The 19,888-nt window shown below is 39.3% G+C and overlaps 1 protein-coding gene across 5 annotated transcripts in view; it reads right to left on the bottom strand.

Annotated features, from left to right (window-relative positions):
• The window catches only part of ripor1 (RHO family interacting cell polarization regulator 1), a 299,969-nt gene that overhangs the window by 55,485 nt on the left and 224,596 nt on the right, over nt 1-19,888 (bottom strand). For 4 of the 5 annotated variants that reach the window (XM_028809409.2, XM_028809408.2, XM_028809406.2 and 1 more), the window contains 6 exons: nt 16,744-16,787; nt 14,713-14,838; nt 14,050-14,198; nt 13,313-13,442; nt 11,825-11,968; nt 6,417-7,388 (listed from right to left, as the gene is read on the bottom strand). In XM_028809409.2, the coding sequence (XP_028665242.2) occupies nt 6,417-7,388; nt 11,825-11,968; nt 13,313-13,442; nt 14,050-14,198; nt 14,713-14,838; nt 16,744-16,787 (1,565 nt within the window). The remainder of the gene's footprint in view (nt 1-6,416; nt 7,389-11,824; nt 11,969-13,312; nt 13,443-14,049; nt 14,199-14,712; nt 14,839-16,743; nt 16,788-19,888) is intronic. The other variant, XM_028809410.2, reaches the window with a different exon arrangement.

The raw sequence follows: 19,888 nt of genomic DNA, 5'->3' as shown, positions 1-19,888 counted from the left end.
CGAGAGAGAAGTGGAGAGAGCAAACCTGATGAACAACTTCTTTAAAAGGTTTGACCACCCTAACCCACTCTCACCTCAGAGTACTGCACCCTCCACCCATCCTTCTGCTGATGCCAGCACAGGAGAGAGTTTCCACCCACCCACAATTACAGTAGCCCAGGTAAGCAGAGAGCTGAGGAGACTTCGTGCCAGCAAAGCAGTGGGTCCAGATGGAGTATCGCCATGACTGTTGACGGCCTCTGTGTTGGAGCTGGGGAGTCCTCTACAGCGTATCTTCAACCTGAGCCTGGAACAGGGGAGAGTCCTGAGGCTCTGGAAAACATCTTGCATCACCCCAGTCCAAAAGTATCATGTACTAGGTGAGATGAATGACTTCCGGCCTGTCGCTCTGACGTCACATGTGATGAAGACCATGGAGCGGCTGCTACTTCACCACCTGAGGCCACAGGTCCACCACGCCCTCGACCCTTTGCAGTTCGCATACCAGGAGAAGGTGGGAGCGGAGGATGCCATCATCTACATGCTACACCGATCCCTCTCCCATTTGGACAGAGGCAGTGGTGCTGTAAGAATTATGTTTCTGGACTTCTCTAGCGCCTTCAACACCATCCAACCTCTGCTCCTTAGGGACAAGCTGACAGAGATGGGAGTAGATTTATACCTGATGGCATGGATTGTGAACTATCTTACAGATAGACCTCAGTATGTGCGTCTAGGAAACTGCAGGGCTGACATTGTGGTCAGCAGCACAGGAGCACCGCAGGGGACTGTACTTTCTCCAGTCCTGTTCTGCCTATATACATCGGACTTCCAATACAACTCGGGAGTCCTGCCAGGTGCAAAAGTTCACTGACAACACTGCTATCGTGGGCTGCATCTGGAGTGGGCAGGAGGAGGAGTATAGGAACCTAATCAATGTCTTTTGAAGTTTCTGATGAATTTTTCCATACAATGAGGATCTGTAGTCAGGTGGTCTGTGTCAGTCTGAGAGATGAAAACAATCCTCATACCTGGCCATAAAACTCTTATTGTCTCTATTCTGCCTTGAAAGCTTACATATTAGCCAATAAAAGGTGTCATTCTGCTTGCCTTATACCTTTTGTAAAAGTGTTTACAGTACACCATCGAAATTTGCAGAGGTTACGTTCCTAGAGCACCCGCAAATTACAGCGATCAGTTCGTAGCGTGCATTGTTGCAATGTTACTTTTCTTGGTTGTTTATTAAAATTACAGATTTTTCAAATGTTCATTTTTTCCCTGTGCTTAAAACTCATTAAAAAAAGTTTTTTAGTGAGCGGTTCGTAGCGCTATAGCGCGAACTCTTGCAATGTTAGTTTTCTCTGTTGTTCAAGGTTTTCTCAGTGTTATTCAATGTTTTTACATTTAGTTTACTATTACACTGTGCATTCTATGGTATAATTAACTATATTTGTGCTTAAAAATCTTTAAAAAAAATATTTACATACAGTTCATACGGTCTGAAATGGATTCATTGTATTTACATACAATCCTATTGGGGAAGTACTTCGGGTCACGACCAAATCGGGTTACTATATATATATATATATATAGTAATTACATTCACGGCATTCGGCGCTGACGTCCGAGGTTCGATTCCCGAGAGGGAGTGCAGTGGAGTGTGTACGCCTGATGAGCCCAGAACGAGGGCGAAACACGTGTCGCGTACTCTTTGCATGTATTTGACGGTAATTACATTCACGGCATTCGGCGCTGACGTCCGAGGTTCGATTCCCGAGAGGGAGTGCAGTGGAGTGTGTACGCCTGATGAGCCCAGAACGAGGGCGAAACACGTGTCGCGTACTCTTTGCATTTATTTGACGGTAATTACATTCACGGCATTCGGCGCTGACGTCCGAGGTTCGATTCCCGAGAGGGAATGCAGTGGAGTGTGTACGCCTGATGAGCCCAGAACGAGGGCGAAACACGTGTCGCGTACTCTTTGCATTTATTTGACGGTAATTACATTCACGGCATTCGGCGCTGACGTCCGAGGTTCGATTCCCGAGAGGGAGTGCAGTGGAGTGTGTACGCCTGATGAGCCCAGAACGAGGGCGAAACACGTGTCGCGTACTCTTTGCATTTATTTGACGGTAATTACATTCACGGCATTCGGCGCTGACGTCCGAGGATCGATTCCCGAGAGGGAGTGCAGTGGAGTGTGTACGCCTGATGAGCCCAGAACGAGGGCGAAACACGTGTCGCGTACTCTTTGCATTTATTTGACAGTAAACTATTTCAACCATTCTATGATCTGCTCCTCACAAACTGAGGGCACCGTGGCGGATCTTAGCAGATTGCTGGCCAACCACAAGCGTTACCTGGTAGGTAACCACCCATACAATCAGATTGTGACACAGACTACGAACACACACACACACACACACACACATACAGTTAGGTCCATAAATATTTGGACACAGACAACATTTTTCTAATTTTGGTTCTGTACATTACCACAATGAATTTTAAATGAAACAACTCAGATGCAGTTAAAGTGCAGACTTTCAGCTTTAATTCAGTGGGGTGAACAAAACGATTGCATAAAAATGTGAGGCAATTAAAGCATTTTTTTAACACAATCCCTTCATTTCAGGGGCTCAAAAGTATTTGGACAATTGACTCAAAGGCTATTTCATGGGCAGGTGTGTGCAAGTCTGTCGTTATGCCATTATCAATTAAGCAGATAAAAGCCCTGGAGTTAATTTGAGGTGTGGTGCTTACATGTGGAAGATTTTGCTGTGAACAGAGAACATGCGGTCAAAGCAGCTCTCCATTCGGGTGAAAGAAGCCATCCTTAAGCTGCGAAAACAGAAAAAACCCATCCGAGAAATTACTACAATATTACGAGTGGCAAAATCTACAGTTTGGTACATCCTGAGAAAGAAAGCAAGCACTGGTGAACTCAGCAACGCAAAAAGACCTGGACGTCCACGGAAGGCACCAGTGGTGGACGATCGCAGAATCATTTCCATGGTGAAGAGAAACCCCTTCACAACAGCCAACCATGTGAACAACACTCTCCAGGGGGTAGGCGTATCGATATCCAAGTCTACCATAAAGAGAAGACTGCATGAAAGTAAATACAGAGGGTGCACTGAAAGGTGCAAGCCACTCATAAGCCTCACAAATAGAAAGGCTAGATTGGACTTTGCTAAAGAACATCTAAAAAAAACCAGCACAGTTCTGGAAAAATGATGAAACCAAGATCAACCTCTACCAGAATGATTGCAAGAAAAAAGTATGGAGAAGGCGTGGAACAGCTCATTATCCAAAGCATACCACATCATCTGTAAAACACGGTGGAGGCAGTGTGATGGCTTGAGCGTGCATGGCTGCCAGTGGCACTGGGACACTAGTGTTTATTGATGATGTGACACAGGACAGAAGCAGCCGAATGAATTCTGAGGTGTTCAGAGACATACTGTCTGCTCAAATCCAGCTAAATGCAGTCAAATTGATTGGGCGGCGTTTCATGATACAGACGGACAATGACCCAAAACATACAGCCAAAGCAACCCAGGAGTTTATTAAAGCAAAGAAGTGGAAAATTCTTGAATGGCTCAGTCAGTCACCTGATCTTAACCCAATTGAGCAAGCATGTCACTTGTTGAAGACTAAACTTCAGACAGAAAGGCCCACAAACAAACAGCAACTGAAAGCCGCTGCAGTAAAGGCCTGGCAGAGCATTAAAAAGGAGGAAACCCAGCATCTGGTGATGTCCATGAGTTCAAGACTTCAGGCTGTCATTGCCAGCAAAGGGTTTTCAACCAAGTATTAGAAATTAACATTTTATTTCCAGTTATTTAATTTGTCCAATTACTTTTGAGCCCCTGAAATTAAGGGATTGTGTTAAAAAAATGCTTTAGTTGCCTCACATTTTTATGCAATTGTTTTGTTCACCCCACTGAATTAAAGCTGAAAGTCTGCACTTCCACTGCATCTGAGTTGTTTCATTTAAAATTCATTGTGGTAATGTACAGAACCAAAATTAGAAAAAAGTTGTCTCTGTCCAAATATTTATCGACCTAACTGTGTATATGTATATATTATATATATATATATATATATATATATATATATATATATATATATATATATATATATATATATATATATACACACACACATACATATACACACACACACACAGCACTGTTGTAGGTATGGACTTGTATAATAAACGTGTGTGGGGTGATATAAACATGTCTGCCTGTCTGTGTCCGGGCCATGTTCCACAATGACGCCCACCGTGGGGCCCTCTGCCTGTTCCAAGGCAGGGACCCCAAAAAACTAATTTTGTGGACAGCCCGGAACAGCAGACGCATTTATATATATTCACTTGCACTATATGCATATTTAGTCCTGTAAACAGCACAGTTTGATTGTGGAGCTTGTGTCTGTTCCTACAGAATCCTTTAACGCTAGAATCCCTGAACCCTAAGAAAATACTCATAATGCCAGGCCACCTTAAATTCCCTCGCACCTAGTCATCAGCGTCTTTGTTTTCCAAAGGTGTCAATTACCACAAGCAGCAAGCAACCATCCCCGACCAAGGCAGCTGAAGTTGAATCAGACACAAAATTCTCAGAGCTAAATTCTCTTTATGTGGGATTTACGTGTCAGAAATTGTATAGGGTAAATAATATACTGTTATTTGGAATACATACAATTCATGTGTGTTCCGTGTCTACAGCGATCTGTGTAAATGTAGTATGACAGGAAATGACAGGCTCACTACTCAAAAGAATCGAATCCGCAACCTCTTGATTATGAGACAGCAGTTCTTACCTCTGCGTCAGCCAAGCAGACATGTCTAATTCGCATTGATTGATATTTGGGCTTTGGTTTTTACACACTGACATTCTTTAACTTCAGGTATATTCTTGAATAAAAGCGCACTTGTTTTGTTATACCTTTTGTGAAAGTGTTTATTTCATATTTGGACTTCAGTCTTCACAGATTATACACTTCACGTTAACATTTTTTCATTATTACTATAACATGTAAAGAGTTTCTGTTTTAGTTATGTGTTCAACATTTCCACAGATCATTGAACACACATTAAATGTATGAATTCCAAATAATGATACAGTATATCCATCCATCCATCCATCCATTTTCCAACCCGCTGAATCCGAACACAGGGTCACGGGGGTCTGCTGGAGCCAATCCCAGCCAACACAGGGCACAAGGCAGGAACCAATCCCAGGCAGGGTGCCAACCCACCGCAGGACACACACAAACACACCCACACACCAAGCACACACACACTAGGGCCAATTTAGAATCGTCAATCCACCTAACCTGCATGTCTTTGGACTGTGGGAGGAAACCGGAGTGCCCGGAGGAAACCCACGCAGACACGGGGAGAACATGCAAACTCCACGCAGGGAGGACCCGGGAAGCGAACCTGGGTCCCCAGGTCTCCCAACTGCGAGGCAGCAGCGCTACCCACTGTGCCACCGTGCCGCCCTGATACAGTATATTATTTACCCAATACAATTACAAATACCTAACACCCAGATACTCAGACCTGAGCTGTGAGAATTTTGAGTCTGACTTCAGCTGCCTTGGTGGAGGATGAGTGAGCAGGCCGCCTGCTGCCAGGGCTGACTGACGCATTTGCAAAACAAAGTTGCAAGGTGTGAAAGAATTTAAGGTGGCCCGGCATTCCGAATATTTTCATAGGCTTCAGTGATTCTAGTGTTAATACCATTCTCTAATAGATAATAATACAATAATTTTGGCAATAACAAAACACAACTACTATGTTGGCAAACTGCACTGCTGCTTCACTCTTTTTTCTCTATGATGGGCTTACTAAGTAATCAGATCAAAAGTCCAGAGCTTGTCATGTGCAGCAACTACACTAAAGGCTAAAGCATAAAACACAGTTCACCCACGTTTGCTTTTGTAGCAGCAACCACGGAAACAGTTTACAGCACATATAATTCAGTGTAGCTTTCAAAATTAAAATATCATAGTTTCTAATATATTTTCTTTATTTGGTAAAGTTTTTAAACTTGGTAATTGATTGCTATCACTTATGATTATACATTTTAATTTTCTTGGAAATTAATGCATGATTAACTTATGAGAAAATGTGCGATTAAAATTGCTTAATAAGGTCATTTTTAACATGGCATAAATTGTAATAACTGCATGAAATTCATGAGCCATAGGAGAAGAAAAATATCATGGTTTTTATAATTACAGCAGACAAAATCTCAACATGCAAGGTCATTTAAAAACTGATCTGAAAGATATAAAAGACAAAATAAAAAATAGCAAGGTGATTCTAAACAATCACGTAGGAGACCAAGGAAAATTGGTACTGTTGACTGGAGAGGTGGCAATGCCTCAAAATGAGACAGATAAATCTTTCAGTTACTTACCAAAAGTATTTCTTCCAGATATTTCACTTTCTGTTCCAAACGTTGGAGCTCAGGGAACTGCCCTCTATAGTCATCCAGCATGGAGATTAGTGTGTTTAAAGCTTCTGCAAGTCCACTGTCCACAGACCTGGCCTTCTCTCCATGAGTCACTCTGGCCTTCTCTGTGGCTGTAGTCCTAGATACCTCCAGTGGTAGTCCTTTGCCCTCACATGCATCTGGCTGACTCTGCTGTACTTTGGTCCTGTACTCTGAGGATATGTCCAAACAACTTGTAGGCTGAACCACTGCAAGTTCAGTACTAGATTCACCCACAGGCAACACCACAGGCAAAGGTAAATTGTCTGAGGGATTACTGACTACTGACACGGTCTCTGTGGCAATTGTCACTGGGGTCTTCTTGGTTACATTCTCTTGGTCCCCAATGATAAGAGATGGCTCCTCATTTTTCACAGCTGAAATATATTCCATCTGTTGAGAAGTAACATGTTCAGCCACATCCTGCTCTTGTGGCAGTGTGTCCATCATCTGGGACTCGACAACTACTTCAGATGTGCAAGACATATCCATAAGAATGTCAGTGACAGATACTGCCTCAAGTTCACAAATTGCCTTTGTTGGGTCACTCTCTGAAGGATTCACTTCCACAACAGCACCGTCTATGCTGGTTTCACTTATATGGCTCAGTGATCGTGAGTAGCGCACATGACCATTAGCAACCACTGTCTTCTCTGCCACCTTTATCTGTGTCTCTTCAACGTCCTGTAGAGGGGTATTTATGTTGTCAGATTCCTCCCTCTGAACAAATGAGATTTCAATTGCAGGAGCAGTGGTCTGAATCTCTGGTTGAACAAGTGCCTTCTGGTTGTGTCGCAAAGTTACTGAGAGCTGAGGACTTGAAGAATCATCTGAGGATTCTGAAGAATTAGACCAAGCTGTTCCATTCTCTATTTCATCCTGGCGTCGGAGCATGTTCTGGGAAGGGTGTAATAGGGTTGTGTGTGTATATATACACACATAAAAAAAAGAAAAGAAAAAAAAAATCAGTATACTTCAGTGACACAAAAACACTGGTACTAGTATTAAAATAGAGAAAAGCGTTAAATTTTTAAAAGCAAGAAAGCTGTTCAACCTGCAACATTACATGGATAAAACTGATCTTTGAAGTCTTACTGTCATGTGTGCTAACAAACCACGGTATTCTGTTTAATTCAAGAAGTTTGACCCATACCAGATTCTCAGTTAACAGAATTGTAAGGAACTCTTCAAATCATAACTGCAAGGTTCAGAAAACATATGCCATATGATTCAGATGATGTACATAGAGAAATTATAAATCAGACACACAAGCTGAAAAAGTTACAAATAAACTGCCTTTCAGCAATCCTATGTAAATATAAATACCTTGCCTAAATAATCTTCCAACCACAGTATGACACTTTCAATAATGGGCACGTAACAAGAGCATTTTATTACAACGAGACTAGTTCCCATCACCAAAAAACAAAGCAAAAAATGTCATGGCTTGTAAACAACAACTAACTACAGGCCTACATCAAAATCTGTCAAAGCCACCACTGAGTACAGGACAGCCCCAACCTAGTGTTCAACAAGGAAATAAAGTATGCTAAGAGATACTCTGACTAAAGTTGCTTCTATGACGATGTGGTTAACTGCCCACTGCACTTGAGAACTGACTTGTTTTCTGATACTGATTCTTGGTGCTAATTTCTTTTATATATCAACTTTAACAGAAACCAGCATCACAGCAGCAACTGGAACAATATACATTAAGAAGGCAATGCATAAAGGGTATAACATTATCTTAGGAATTAAATCTCTGAAAATTTCATTTAAACATACTTGTAATGTCTGTGCTACTGATTTAACTGAGCAAGAAATGGGATTTATATTCATGTACCTAGAGACTTCTGGTTACAGTTATTAAGAGACTATCTAAAGGTGTCATTCTACAGTGAGACAACTAACAATTTTCACTACAATGAGCGGTCATTAGTGGAAGAAAAGAAAAAACACTTAGGATATTGCTCAAGGACTAAATTCAATTTTATTTTTAATTAGAAATTTCTAAGATGTCTCTCCCTCACTGAAAATGGCTTGATTTTCATTTATGTCAAGTTTATCTGAAAAATTTCAATTTAAGTTAAACTGAACTGCATGTAGTATGTTAAAGTATAATTAGTGGAGATATTTGCACTTGAACGATGTTTATACTGGTAATTGTGTGCATGGAATTAATCTAGTGTAATACATAACAAGCATTAAGTCTGTGAAGAGAATTCAACTGTATTAATGCTTATCTGAAAGAGGCTCTCTGTGGTTTATTCTTAGGCCTGAAATGGAATAAACAGTATTGGTAATGATGAGAAGAAACAACACGAACGATACCAACAACATGCCACTGTGACAAAAAGGAAACAATTTCATAGTTCGGCTCAAGATGGAAATCTACTTAGCATTTTGCCTGGGCTGTGACCATCTGAAAGATCACATATGATGCAGAATATAAGTTAAGCATGAATTTTGCAGAGGTATGATTTACATGGGCCACTCTTGTGTTCACTAAAATCTTTTCCTATTTTTTGGATCTCGCCTTCTCAATCACTTCAGTAAGACACGTTCAAGACAGCACTAATCTCATTAATGTCAATTTATTTATGCAGCACATTTAAAACAACATCAGTAATGCTGTAGCCAAAGTGATTTACAATAAAATATACAACAAACATAAATAAAATAAATAGAATGAAATGCAATAAAAACACAATGCAAATCAGCAGTAAATTGAAACAAACAAATGAATATGAGGAAGGAACCATCAGTATCACTGAAGGTCAAGGAAAGCTAGAGAATAGAATTGAGTCTTCAATCTTGTTTTAAACAGTTCAACTGAAGGTGACTCCTTAACCCTTAAACTGCAGGAACCCGGCTATAGTCAGTTCCCAATGCAATTTGCCAAGACGCCGGAGCCGGGTGAATTCAGCAAAGTACATCACTTGAACGCCGCAACTGGATAAAGTCGGCTTCCAGTGCAAGTTAGAAGCACGGCGAAGCAGAGTATATGCGTGCAACATACATTTGGCGACATACATTCATTGAACGCCACAACCGGCTATAGTCGCTACACAGAGCAATTTTCCAGCACGCCGGAGCTGATCAGTCAGTGCCATATATTCGTTAAGCAGCCAGCTCCTGACAACTGCCTGCCCCAGCAGCACTGCAGCATCACTGTCCCTGGGATTCAACCGCTGCACTAGACTAGCTTGCAAGCATCAGCACTTACCTCTGTGTGCTTGCGTGCAGGCAGTTCAAGCGCAGTTGGCTCGGTGATTTACTGAATTTCATCAATGGTGTCAGTTGCACCTTGTACATATAATTGATTGTTGCAGTAGTTGTTTTAAAGGTTTTTACAGTTCATTGGCAGTGTGAAAAATGATCAATGTTGCAGTAATTGTGATGCTCTTTGCATAAAAAAAATATGTGTTCCATTAAAATTTCACATTTTCTTTGCGAATTGTGACTTTACTTAAAAAATGCAGCAAAAAAGTATTTGGCATCCAGGGGTGTATTAACCACCAAGTATGTGGTGGTTTAAGGGTTAATGTAATTAGGTAATGAATTCCACAGATGAGGTCCAGTAGCTGCAAAAGCCCTATCCTCCTTAGTTTTGCACTTAGTATAAGGTACAACAAGAGACAACTGACAGGTAAATCTAACCTCTCTGGATGGCTGGTGTATAACACACAGTTCAGATAAATAAGTGGGAGCAAACCCATGTACTAATCAATGTTGACAATAACAAGTAGCAAGTGTAAAGAGGCTAAAATTGGAGAAACAGAATCAAATTTTTTTGCCCCGACCAAAAAACACGCAGCAGCATTCTGGACCAACTGTAACATGTGTATCAGGGATTTGCTAATCCCAGAATATGAGTTGCAGTAATCAAGCCAAAAAAAAGATGAAAGCATGAGTAACTTTTTATAAGATCCCTAGGAGATTAAAAAAGGCTTAACTTGGGTAAAAGACAAAGCTGGAAAAAGCAACTCTTGACCACAGAATTTACCTGTTTCTCAAAATAGAGATTACTATCAAAAATAATCCCCAGATTCCAAACATGGGGTTTGCAATAGTCTGCGAAAAAGCCAAGGAGTTCAAAACCAATTTGAGCTTTGGCAGAAGGACCAGCTATCAGCACTTCCGTTTTACTTTTATTAATTGCAAGGACAGTAAAACAACTGAATTTGGACTGACTGTGTAGTGACTGTATCATACTGTATTTTATTCTTTGTTGTGTATGTTTCTATATTCTTTATACACATTTTGGAGCCAATTTCACAATTTTACAGGTATCAGTTTTTTGATTTCTTGACTGCAATTCTGAAAGAACAGGTTTATAATTGCAAATGCAAGGTCTATGTAGCTGAGGGACTGAACCATTGTAATGTATGGAATCAGCAATGACTTTAATGAAATTCAGTCATCCACAAGGACTAATAGCGTTTTTGATAATTCTTCCAACATAGGACCACAATCTCCCCCCCCCCAATACAAGTCCAATGATGCGGGTTGGATTGGATCAAAGGAACAGCCCCTTGGTAAGTATTTTTATTCAGTGGATACAGTACATTTTATTTTCCAAGAATGTAATATTTTACATAGAAGACTAGTATTCTTTGCAAAGATTTTCATTGATGGGCAAGTGTTCATCCCTCTCATTAATATTATTTCACTGTGCAAGTCTTTCAGTTACATGAACACTGTGCAGCACTCCATGGCAGTTCATAGTTATTCTCATTCATCCATTTTCAGGTAGCTGGAGCCAGTCCTGTTATCAACATACTTACATAACTACACTTAGTAATATAGGACCAATTTTAAGTCAATTTGTCTTTTGAATGTGGGCAGTATCTAGAGAAATACCCATGCAAACATGGGGAGAATGTGTAGATTCCGCACAAACAGTGACCAGGATAGTGTTCAAATCCAATCATCTGGAGCTATATGACAGTGTCACAGTGCCATGCAACTTGTATTAAATTTAGGAAATTCTGCAGTCTCTCTTATGGTGAAGAGAATCCTTTTCACTTGTGACTATAATTAAATTATTGGGATGATGGGTAGAATATAATCATTAACTCTTCATAACTCAATGCTCTCACAAGAAAGGTAGTAACAGACTTGCTTTCCTCTTTTACCTTTTAGGAGAATAGGGCAGAAATAATCAAAGATTAATTCACAGTAAAGTAATTACCTCAGAAAGAAGGGACCTGTCCAATGGAGGTACAATTATGCCATGATGGGCCACATTCCCTCTGTGGTGGCTCTGAACAGATGTTTACTGGTAACCTTGTTTAACACTGTTAGCCAGAAATTAACTAAAAAAAACTTACAGGAACCTTATAATCATGAGAACCCATACTGATAGTAGTCACATCACTGCAAGAGCAACTGCGAGAGAGTTTTTCTACCAAAGTCTCCCGGAAAACATCCAATAATGACCATCTGTGCTTTTCCATGGTGACTCCAGGAGGGTGCTTTTGGAATTAAGTAAACACGAGAGTCAAGGAGACATGAATATGACAGTTATGCACAAAGATATTACACTTCAGCTCGCAGCTGTTAGCCTTGTCATGATTCCATTTTTCACGCAAATACAGTCCAAAAATCAGCTAAGTTGCATACTGTCTGTAACAAACTCAAAGAGGCACAACACTTTGTGGTTTTGACTGAGGCCATGCAGACTAGGTCAGCAAAGAGTTAAAAGTGACAGGCTCACAAATCAAATTCTAGCTGTTTCATTAGGACATTGTGGCAAGTGGATGCATCTTTCAGTAAACATTTTCACGGTTTTAAAACTTGAGGGACCTGGTTCAGCAACATGCAAAAGTAGCCTCTGAGCTACTTTTTCAATGACTAGACTTTACATACAGGGAAATATTTAGCATATACTATATGACATCCCTGTCAATTAAGACTCGAAAGATTTCATCAAATGAGAATGAGGCATCATAGGACATTATCTCCAAATAGAGTAAATCAAGTCCCTTTATAATAACTCTTAAATCAATTGTGATATTATAAATAAAACGAATCTGTACTGCATTAGACTAAATACTGTACTTAATCATTATGGTTCAGGTCATTTGTATATTATGTAAGCCTCTTCAATGATATCCTTGCTATCTATCTACAGGAAAAAATAATGCTATCCAAGATAGTAAGGTGGTTAGAAAAGAACATTAATAAAATATTAGTTACATGGCAACATGGCCATATAACTAAAATTTCTTTCAGAATTTTGAATTGTACAAATATATGCAAATAAAAAACAATCCTGCTCACTAACAGTATCATGCTTTTTCAGAAGTAGGTTACTAGTAACAGCACTGATGCTGACTGTCCAATGCTCAAATTCTGTTAATAATTGCATAGTACACCAGTCTCTTTTGGTCGTATAACTCATTAAGTACCAAATAAACAAACAGCAGAATGAGAAAATTATATTCTTAGGTTAAACTTTTTCACCACATCTCATAGATAATGCTTAGGTGAAGTATCTCCACCACTTCATTCAAGTCATTGCAAATCAGGGAGCTTCATATTCAGGCATAGTACTCCAGCCGGGGTTCTGCCATACTACACTGAAAAGAGAGTTTAAAACAAGTCTATTCTTGCAGACACACACATAGTAATTTCAGCTGAATAATAAAAACAAGGGAGCAAAAGAAGTTTAAAACTCAAGTATTTTTCCTCAAATGAAAAAGTATCATTATTAACATTGCTGATGGTGATCAAACAAACAAGCATCTCCTTTTTCAACTTGTTCAGGTTAAATGACAGGACATTATACAACAGTGTCAAACAGAAACAGCACTTACATAAAATGCCTGTTCTCGCAGGGAGGGGGTGTCTGGTGGACTCTGATTGTATGTGGAGAACCTCTTGTTTACGGTGCAAGATTTATTGACAGTGCTGGCAGCAGACGACTGGTCATCTTTGTCAAATGGACTAGAAGCAAAAAGGAAAAAAAAATAGGGTGAGGTGGGATGAAAGGTTTAAGGTTCTGCTGATAGCCATTGTAATTGTGTGTTAGTAATCTCAGTACAATTTGAGCAAAGAAAGAAAACATTGTTATCTTGATACAAAAGCTGGGTAAAACAGAAGAAGAAGCAACAATAAAAGCAAATTCTAAAAGTGAGCAATCATAGTAAAGGTAGTTTCTTAATTATAGTGTTTGATACTGCAGGGAGCCATAGACTATATATTCTGGCACATTTTTCAGAGTCTTGATCACTATTTACCCTCAATTTCAACAATTTGTTGGTCCATTTCTTGCTTTGCAGTACTAAAACAAAGTATGCCTTTTGTAGGAGCCTTCCACACCATCATGGGTTAGTTAAATACCTTTACATTTTGTTTTAGGCCATTCTACTCATTTAAGAAGCAAAATATAATCTTGTTCCTCTCTCTCCCGGAACTACAATGAGCAATTAATGAATACCACCTCCAACGTTCAAGGAGACAAGGGGCAAAACTGCAATTTTCAACCTCAGTAATCCACCCCCTAGGTCGCTTGGTAAGGTGATTAACTTTCTTTTAACAGTACAGTACTTACTTCCAAGTTACCTCTAGGCTTAGTTTGATCGTGCCCAGATCATTGATGTCAACTGCAACTGTCTGGGGGAGGGCAGCAAAGAGATCCTTTGTCTCACAGGAGACATTCCCGACCACTACATGATTGGCTAGGCTTTTCAGTTCCGTCACCTAAAATTAATCCATTTACAATGTTTTTCCATTAGTTTTTCTAGCATTCAATCCACAGAGAGAAAATTTAACAAATAGTTCTACAGGGATCAATATAGAGTATGATACCATAAATTACTTTAGTCTTTTAAATGAAAACTGATCTGTAGGGCATGCTCTAATACAAATGTCTAGAGGGCACTCAAGCAGCCAACTGCTACAAATGTAACATACTGCGACACATAGTAAACTTATGTTATAAACTGCTTCATTTATCAAAGAGGTGGTATATTTACCTTTTATAAAACTTGAAAAAAATATATACTGGATCATCTTCAAGTAAGTTAAAATGTCCAGCTGGGGTTTGGTCAGTGATATAACTGCACCTATGATTCACATTTCTTAAACTTTTACCTCTAACATACAACACACGATTCAGACTAATACTCAAACACCTGAAATTGATGGAAAAGATCCAACCAGGTCTAAAGATGATCTGACTTCTATTAGGAAGAGCCACAACAAAGATGATCACCTTGATAGAAAGGAACTCTGTGATGAGGGGCAAGAACACCATTTCCTCACTGTCCCAGACCTGCTTTCCATTAACCTCAATTCTGCCCCGTAGCTTCCATCTTTGACGCCCATATTTCATAAAGATCTATATTGAAAGAAACAAAAAGATATCAGGACTTGTTTTTACTATTTGTCCTTTTAACATAAGGCTAAATGTAGCTATTAATAAAGATTGTACAGTAATCCCTCGCTATATCGTGCTTCAACTTTCGCGGCTTCACTCTATCGCAGATTTTATATGTATGCATATTTAAATATACTATATATTGCAGATTTTTTGCTGGTTCGCGGATTTCTGCGGACAATGGGTCTTTTAATTTCTGGTACATGCTTCCTCAGTTGGTTTGCCCAGTTGATTTCATACAAGGGACGCTATTGGCAGATGGCTGAGAAGCTACCCAACCAGAGCGCGTATTACGTATTAAATAAAACTCCTCAACTATATTGTGAGCACGGGGGCTGTTTGCACCCCTAGAGGATACAGCCGCTCCTCAATAAACGCTGAAAGATTACCTTCACATTGCTCTCTTTCTTGCTGGGCTTACCTTTGGCTGCTTTGTCAAGCGATATGCTTCCCGCACTGTGCTTCGCATACTTAAAAGATCAAACAGCACATATTGATTTTTGATTGTTTGCTTTTCTCTCTCTCTCTTTTGCTCTGACATTCTCTGCTCCTGATGGAGGGGGTGTGAGCAGGGGGGCTGTTTGCACCCCTAGACGATACGGACGCTCGTCTAAAAATGCTGAAAGATTACCTTCACGTTGCTCCATTCTGTGCAGCTGGTTTGTCAAGCGATATGCTTCCCGCACGGTGCTTCGCATACTTAAAAGCTCGAAGGGCATGTATTGATTTTTGATTGTTTTTCTCTGTCTCTCTCTCTCTCTGACATTCTCTGCTCCTGACGGAGGGGGTGTGAGCAGAGGGGCTTTTTGCACACTGGCCTAGAGGATACAGACGCTCCTCTAAAAAATGCTGAAAGACTATCTTTACATTGTACATCCTTGCAGCTGCTTTGTCCGGCGGTGCTTCGCATACTTAAAAGCCAAACAGCCCTATTGATTTTTGTTTGCTTTTTTCTCTCTCTCTCTCTCTCTCTCTCTCTCTCTGACATTCTCTGCTCCTGACCCGCACTCCTTTGAAGAGGAAGATATGTTTGCATTCTTTTAATTGTGAGACAGAACTGTCATCTCTGTCTTGTCATGGAGCACAGCTTAAACTTTTGAAAAAGAGACAAATGTTTGTTTGCAGTGTTTGAATAAAGTTCCTGTCTCTCTACAACCTCCTGTGTTTCTGTGCAAATCTATGACCCAAGCATGACAATATAAAAACAACCATATAAACATATGGTTTCTACTTCGCGGATTTTCCCCTTTCGCGGGGGGTTCTGGAATGCAACCCCCGCGATCGAGGAGGGATTACTGTACATAGACTTCCATTGTTATAACTCTCATTTGAAAGTATTATAAAAAAAAAACTATTTAGTTATAGTACATCAGACATTCAAAGAATCAAATAACCCAGCTCAAATAGACTATGACATGTTGCAACATTTCTAATTGTAATCCAAGTATTACTATTTAAACAATTAACCCTACATTATGGTGACATTTCAGATCTTTTAATTTAAAAAACAACTTCACATTAAGTTTAAATGTCTGTAGAATTCACTGGCTCAAGATACAATCCTATGCTAATATAATTGTGACAAGGTTATTAAGAGTTTTTTTCTTTTGTGATTTCAATGATAACAGGTGTAGGATTTTTGGAAAACAGATGTGGAAAATACTTCGGAATATCTAGTATAGGCCTAAATTCATAAAGTGAACTATAAAAGGAGGACACTGTTGAATCAAACTGAATAGATAGAGGAATGAAGTGTGCAGAAATCACAAAATTAAATTTGTTTAGACTACATGAAGGAACACTTAAAGCCATTATATTTAACTTTATTCTACCCTTTATCTATCTATAATGAGAAAAACTCTTTACCTCATATTGATCTCCAGCACATAGTCGTGCAAATCCTGCAAGACCTTAAAAATAGCAAATCATAAAGTTTAATAAAATAAGCCAAAACTCTATTTAAAGTTAAATCTGAAGTCCTTTGGAGAATATTTGGACTTTGCTTCCTAATTAAAAAACATTTGTGGCTAACTATCAATCTATGTTATACATATAAATAACAGATAATGAAGGATTAGTTATGTCATTAAATGTGCATACAGTTAAAGACTAAACTGCCCTGATTCAAGCAAAAGCACATAAAACCATAAGTAGCTGCAGTATAACAACTTTTTTTTTTAATCTAAACAAAGACTTTGCATTTTTTCTATCTATCTCGGAGTGCTTCTAAACACTGCATAATTCAGCACTCAAGTGTTCCTTACAAAAAATTAACGCTTTGAGATCTTCTCTGGATCCTGACCTGGTTTCTTTACATTCAATAAACTTTATGCTTATTAAGAGTCTTCCTGTTTATGAAAATATAAACATTCCCATGATGATTGGAATGAGCTACTCTGAGACATAATGAACATGAAAAGCAAAGTTAGGACTGAACATAAATAATTTCGTAAGCTCAAAGTTTGCTAGAAATTGAATTTAAAAACAGCCAGCACAGAATTCAATTTTCAAAATGAAAAAACAGTAACATTGTATTTGCCTTCTATATTTATCACTTTATTTATTTATTTTAAACACTTTTACAATGGTCTTGATACACGAACCTAGAGATCATTTAAAATCTGCTTTTCATATTGGTATACTGCATCCCACAGAGGAAAATGCAATCCCACTCATTCAAATTTGGAAAGAGGCAGTAATAATAAGTGGCCAAGTCTGGAGAATAGGGTAGGTGCAATCTCTCTGAACCCACAGTTTTACAGAGAAGCCTTTGCAATTTGGACAGCAAGATAGAGGCTGCTATTGTTCTAAACACATCTTACCAACTTTAGTGTTGTTACATTGGTTATCCATATCTTTATGAAGTGACTTTAAAATACTATTAATGGTATATACAGTGGTGTGAAAAACTATTTGCCCCCTTCCTGATTTCTTATTCTTTTGCATGTTTGTCACACAAAATGTTTCTGATCATCAAACACATTTAACCATTAGTCAAATATAACACAAGTAAACACAAAATGCAGTCTGTAAATGGTGGTTTTTATTATTTAGGGAGAAAAAAAATCCAAACCTACATGGCCCTGTGTGAAAAAGTAATTGCCCCCTGAACCTAATAACTGGTTGGGCCACCCTTAGCAGCAATAACTGCAATCAAGCGTTTGCGATAACTTGCAATGAGTCTTTTACAGCGCTCTGGAGGAATTTTGGCCCACTCATCTTTGCAAAATTGTTGTAATTCAGCTTTATTTGAGGGTTTTCTAGCATGAACCGCCTTTTTAAGGTCATGCCATAGCATCTCAATTGGATTCAGGTCAGGACTTTGACTAGGCCACTCCAAAGTCTTCATTTTGTTTTTCTTCAGCCATTCAGAGGTGGATTTGCTGGTGTGTTTTGGGTCATTGTCCTGTTGCAGCACCCAAGATCGCTTCAGCTTGAGTTGACGAACAGATGGCCGGACATTCTCCTTCAGGATTTTTTGGTAGACAGTAGAATTCATGGTTCCATCTATCACAGCAAGCCTTCCAGGTCCTGAAGCAGCAAAACAACCCCAGACCATCACACTACCACCACCATATTTTACTGTTGGTATGATGTTCTTTTTCTGAAATGCTGTGTTCCTTTTACGCCAGATGTAACGGGACATTTGCCTTCCAAAAAGTTCAACTTTTGACTCATCAGTCCACAAGGTATTTTCCCAAAAGTCTTGGCAATCATTGAGATGTTTCTTAGCAAAATTGAGACGAGCCCTAATGTTCTTTTTGCTTAACAGTGGTTTGCGTCTTGGAAATCTGCCATGCAGGCCGTTTTTGCCCAGTCTCTTTCTTATGGTGGAGTCGTGAACACTGACCTTAATTGAGGCAAGTGAGGCCTGCAGTTCTTTAGACGTTGTCCTGGGGTCTTTTGTGACCTCTCGGATGAGTCGTCTCTGCGCTCTTGGGGTAATTTTGGTCGGCCGGCCACTCCTGGGAAGGTTCACCACTGTTCCATGTTTTTGCCATTTGTGGATAATGGCTCTCACTGTGGTTCGCTGGAGTCCCAAAGCTTTAGAAATGGCTTTATAACCTTTACCAGACTGATAGATCTCAATTACTTCTGTTCTCATTTGTTCCTGAATTTCTTTGGATCTTGGCATGATGTCTAGCTTTTGAGGTGCTTTTGGTCTACTTCTCTGTGTCAGGCAGCTCCTATTTAAGTGATTTCTTGATTGAAACAGGTGTGGCAGTAATCAGGCCTGGGGGTGGCTACGGAAATTGAACTCAGGTGTGATACACCACAGTTAGGTTATTTTTTAACAAGGGGGCAATTACTTTTTCACACAGGGCCATGTAGGTTTGGATTTTTTTTCTCCCTAAATAATAAACACCATCATTTAAAAACTGCATTTTGTGTTTACTTGTGTTATATTTGACTAATGGTTAAATGTGTTTGATGATCAGAAACATTTTGTGTGACAAACATGCAAAAGAATAAAAAATCAGGAAGGGGGCAAATAGTTTTTCACACCACTGTAAAGCTCTAAATAAGCTTGCTCCTTCCTACATTCCAAGTTGTAACCTTAGATCTTCTTATAGCGGTATGCTCATTATTCCAAGAGACAAACATAAAAGAAGTGGTGAGGCAGCCTTTAGTTGTAATGTACCAAAAATCTAGAATACTTTACCAATAGAGATGCCAGGCTGACACAGTAGATCATTTTAAAAAACTTCTAAAAACCCACCATTTTAATTTAGCTGTTTTTTTTGTAACTACATTTTAGTTTAACTATTAATAAACCAAATATGTAGAGAATTTTCATACTCTTCGATGAACTTGCAATCTTTAATTATTTTAAATTGTCTCTGTTTTTTTATGGGTTTTCCGTGGTGTTTCTTCAACTTAACTGGAGTTTTTAACTTTTTCTGATCACCCTGGCCAACTGACCTTACCATCGGGCTGTCAGAGACTTAAAAACAATTCTATATTTAACGACTATTTCTCTTAATTAAATATCTCTCTTATGGAAGAGTGC

The sequence above is a fragment of the Erpetoichthys calabaricus genome, chromosome 9 (assembly GCF_900747795.2).
Source record: "Erpetoichthys calabaricus chromosome 9, fErpCal1.3, whole genome shotgun sequence".
Taxonomy (NCBI): domain Eukaryota; kingdom Metazoa; phylum Chordata; class Cladistia; order Polypteriformes; family Polypteridae; genus Erpetoichthys; species Erpetoichthys calabaricus.
This window is presented reverse-complemented; position numbering and strand designations above follow the sequence as displayed.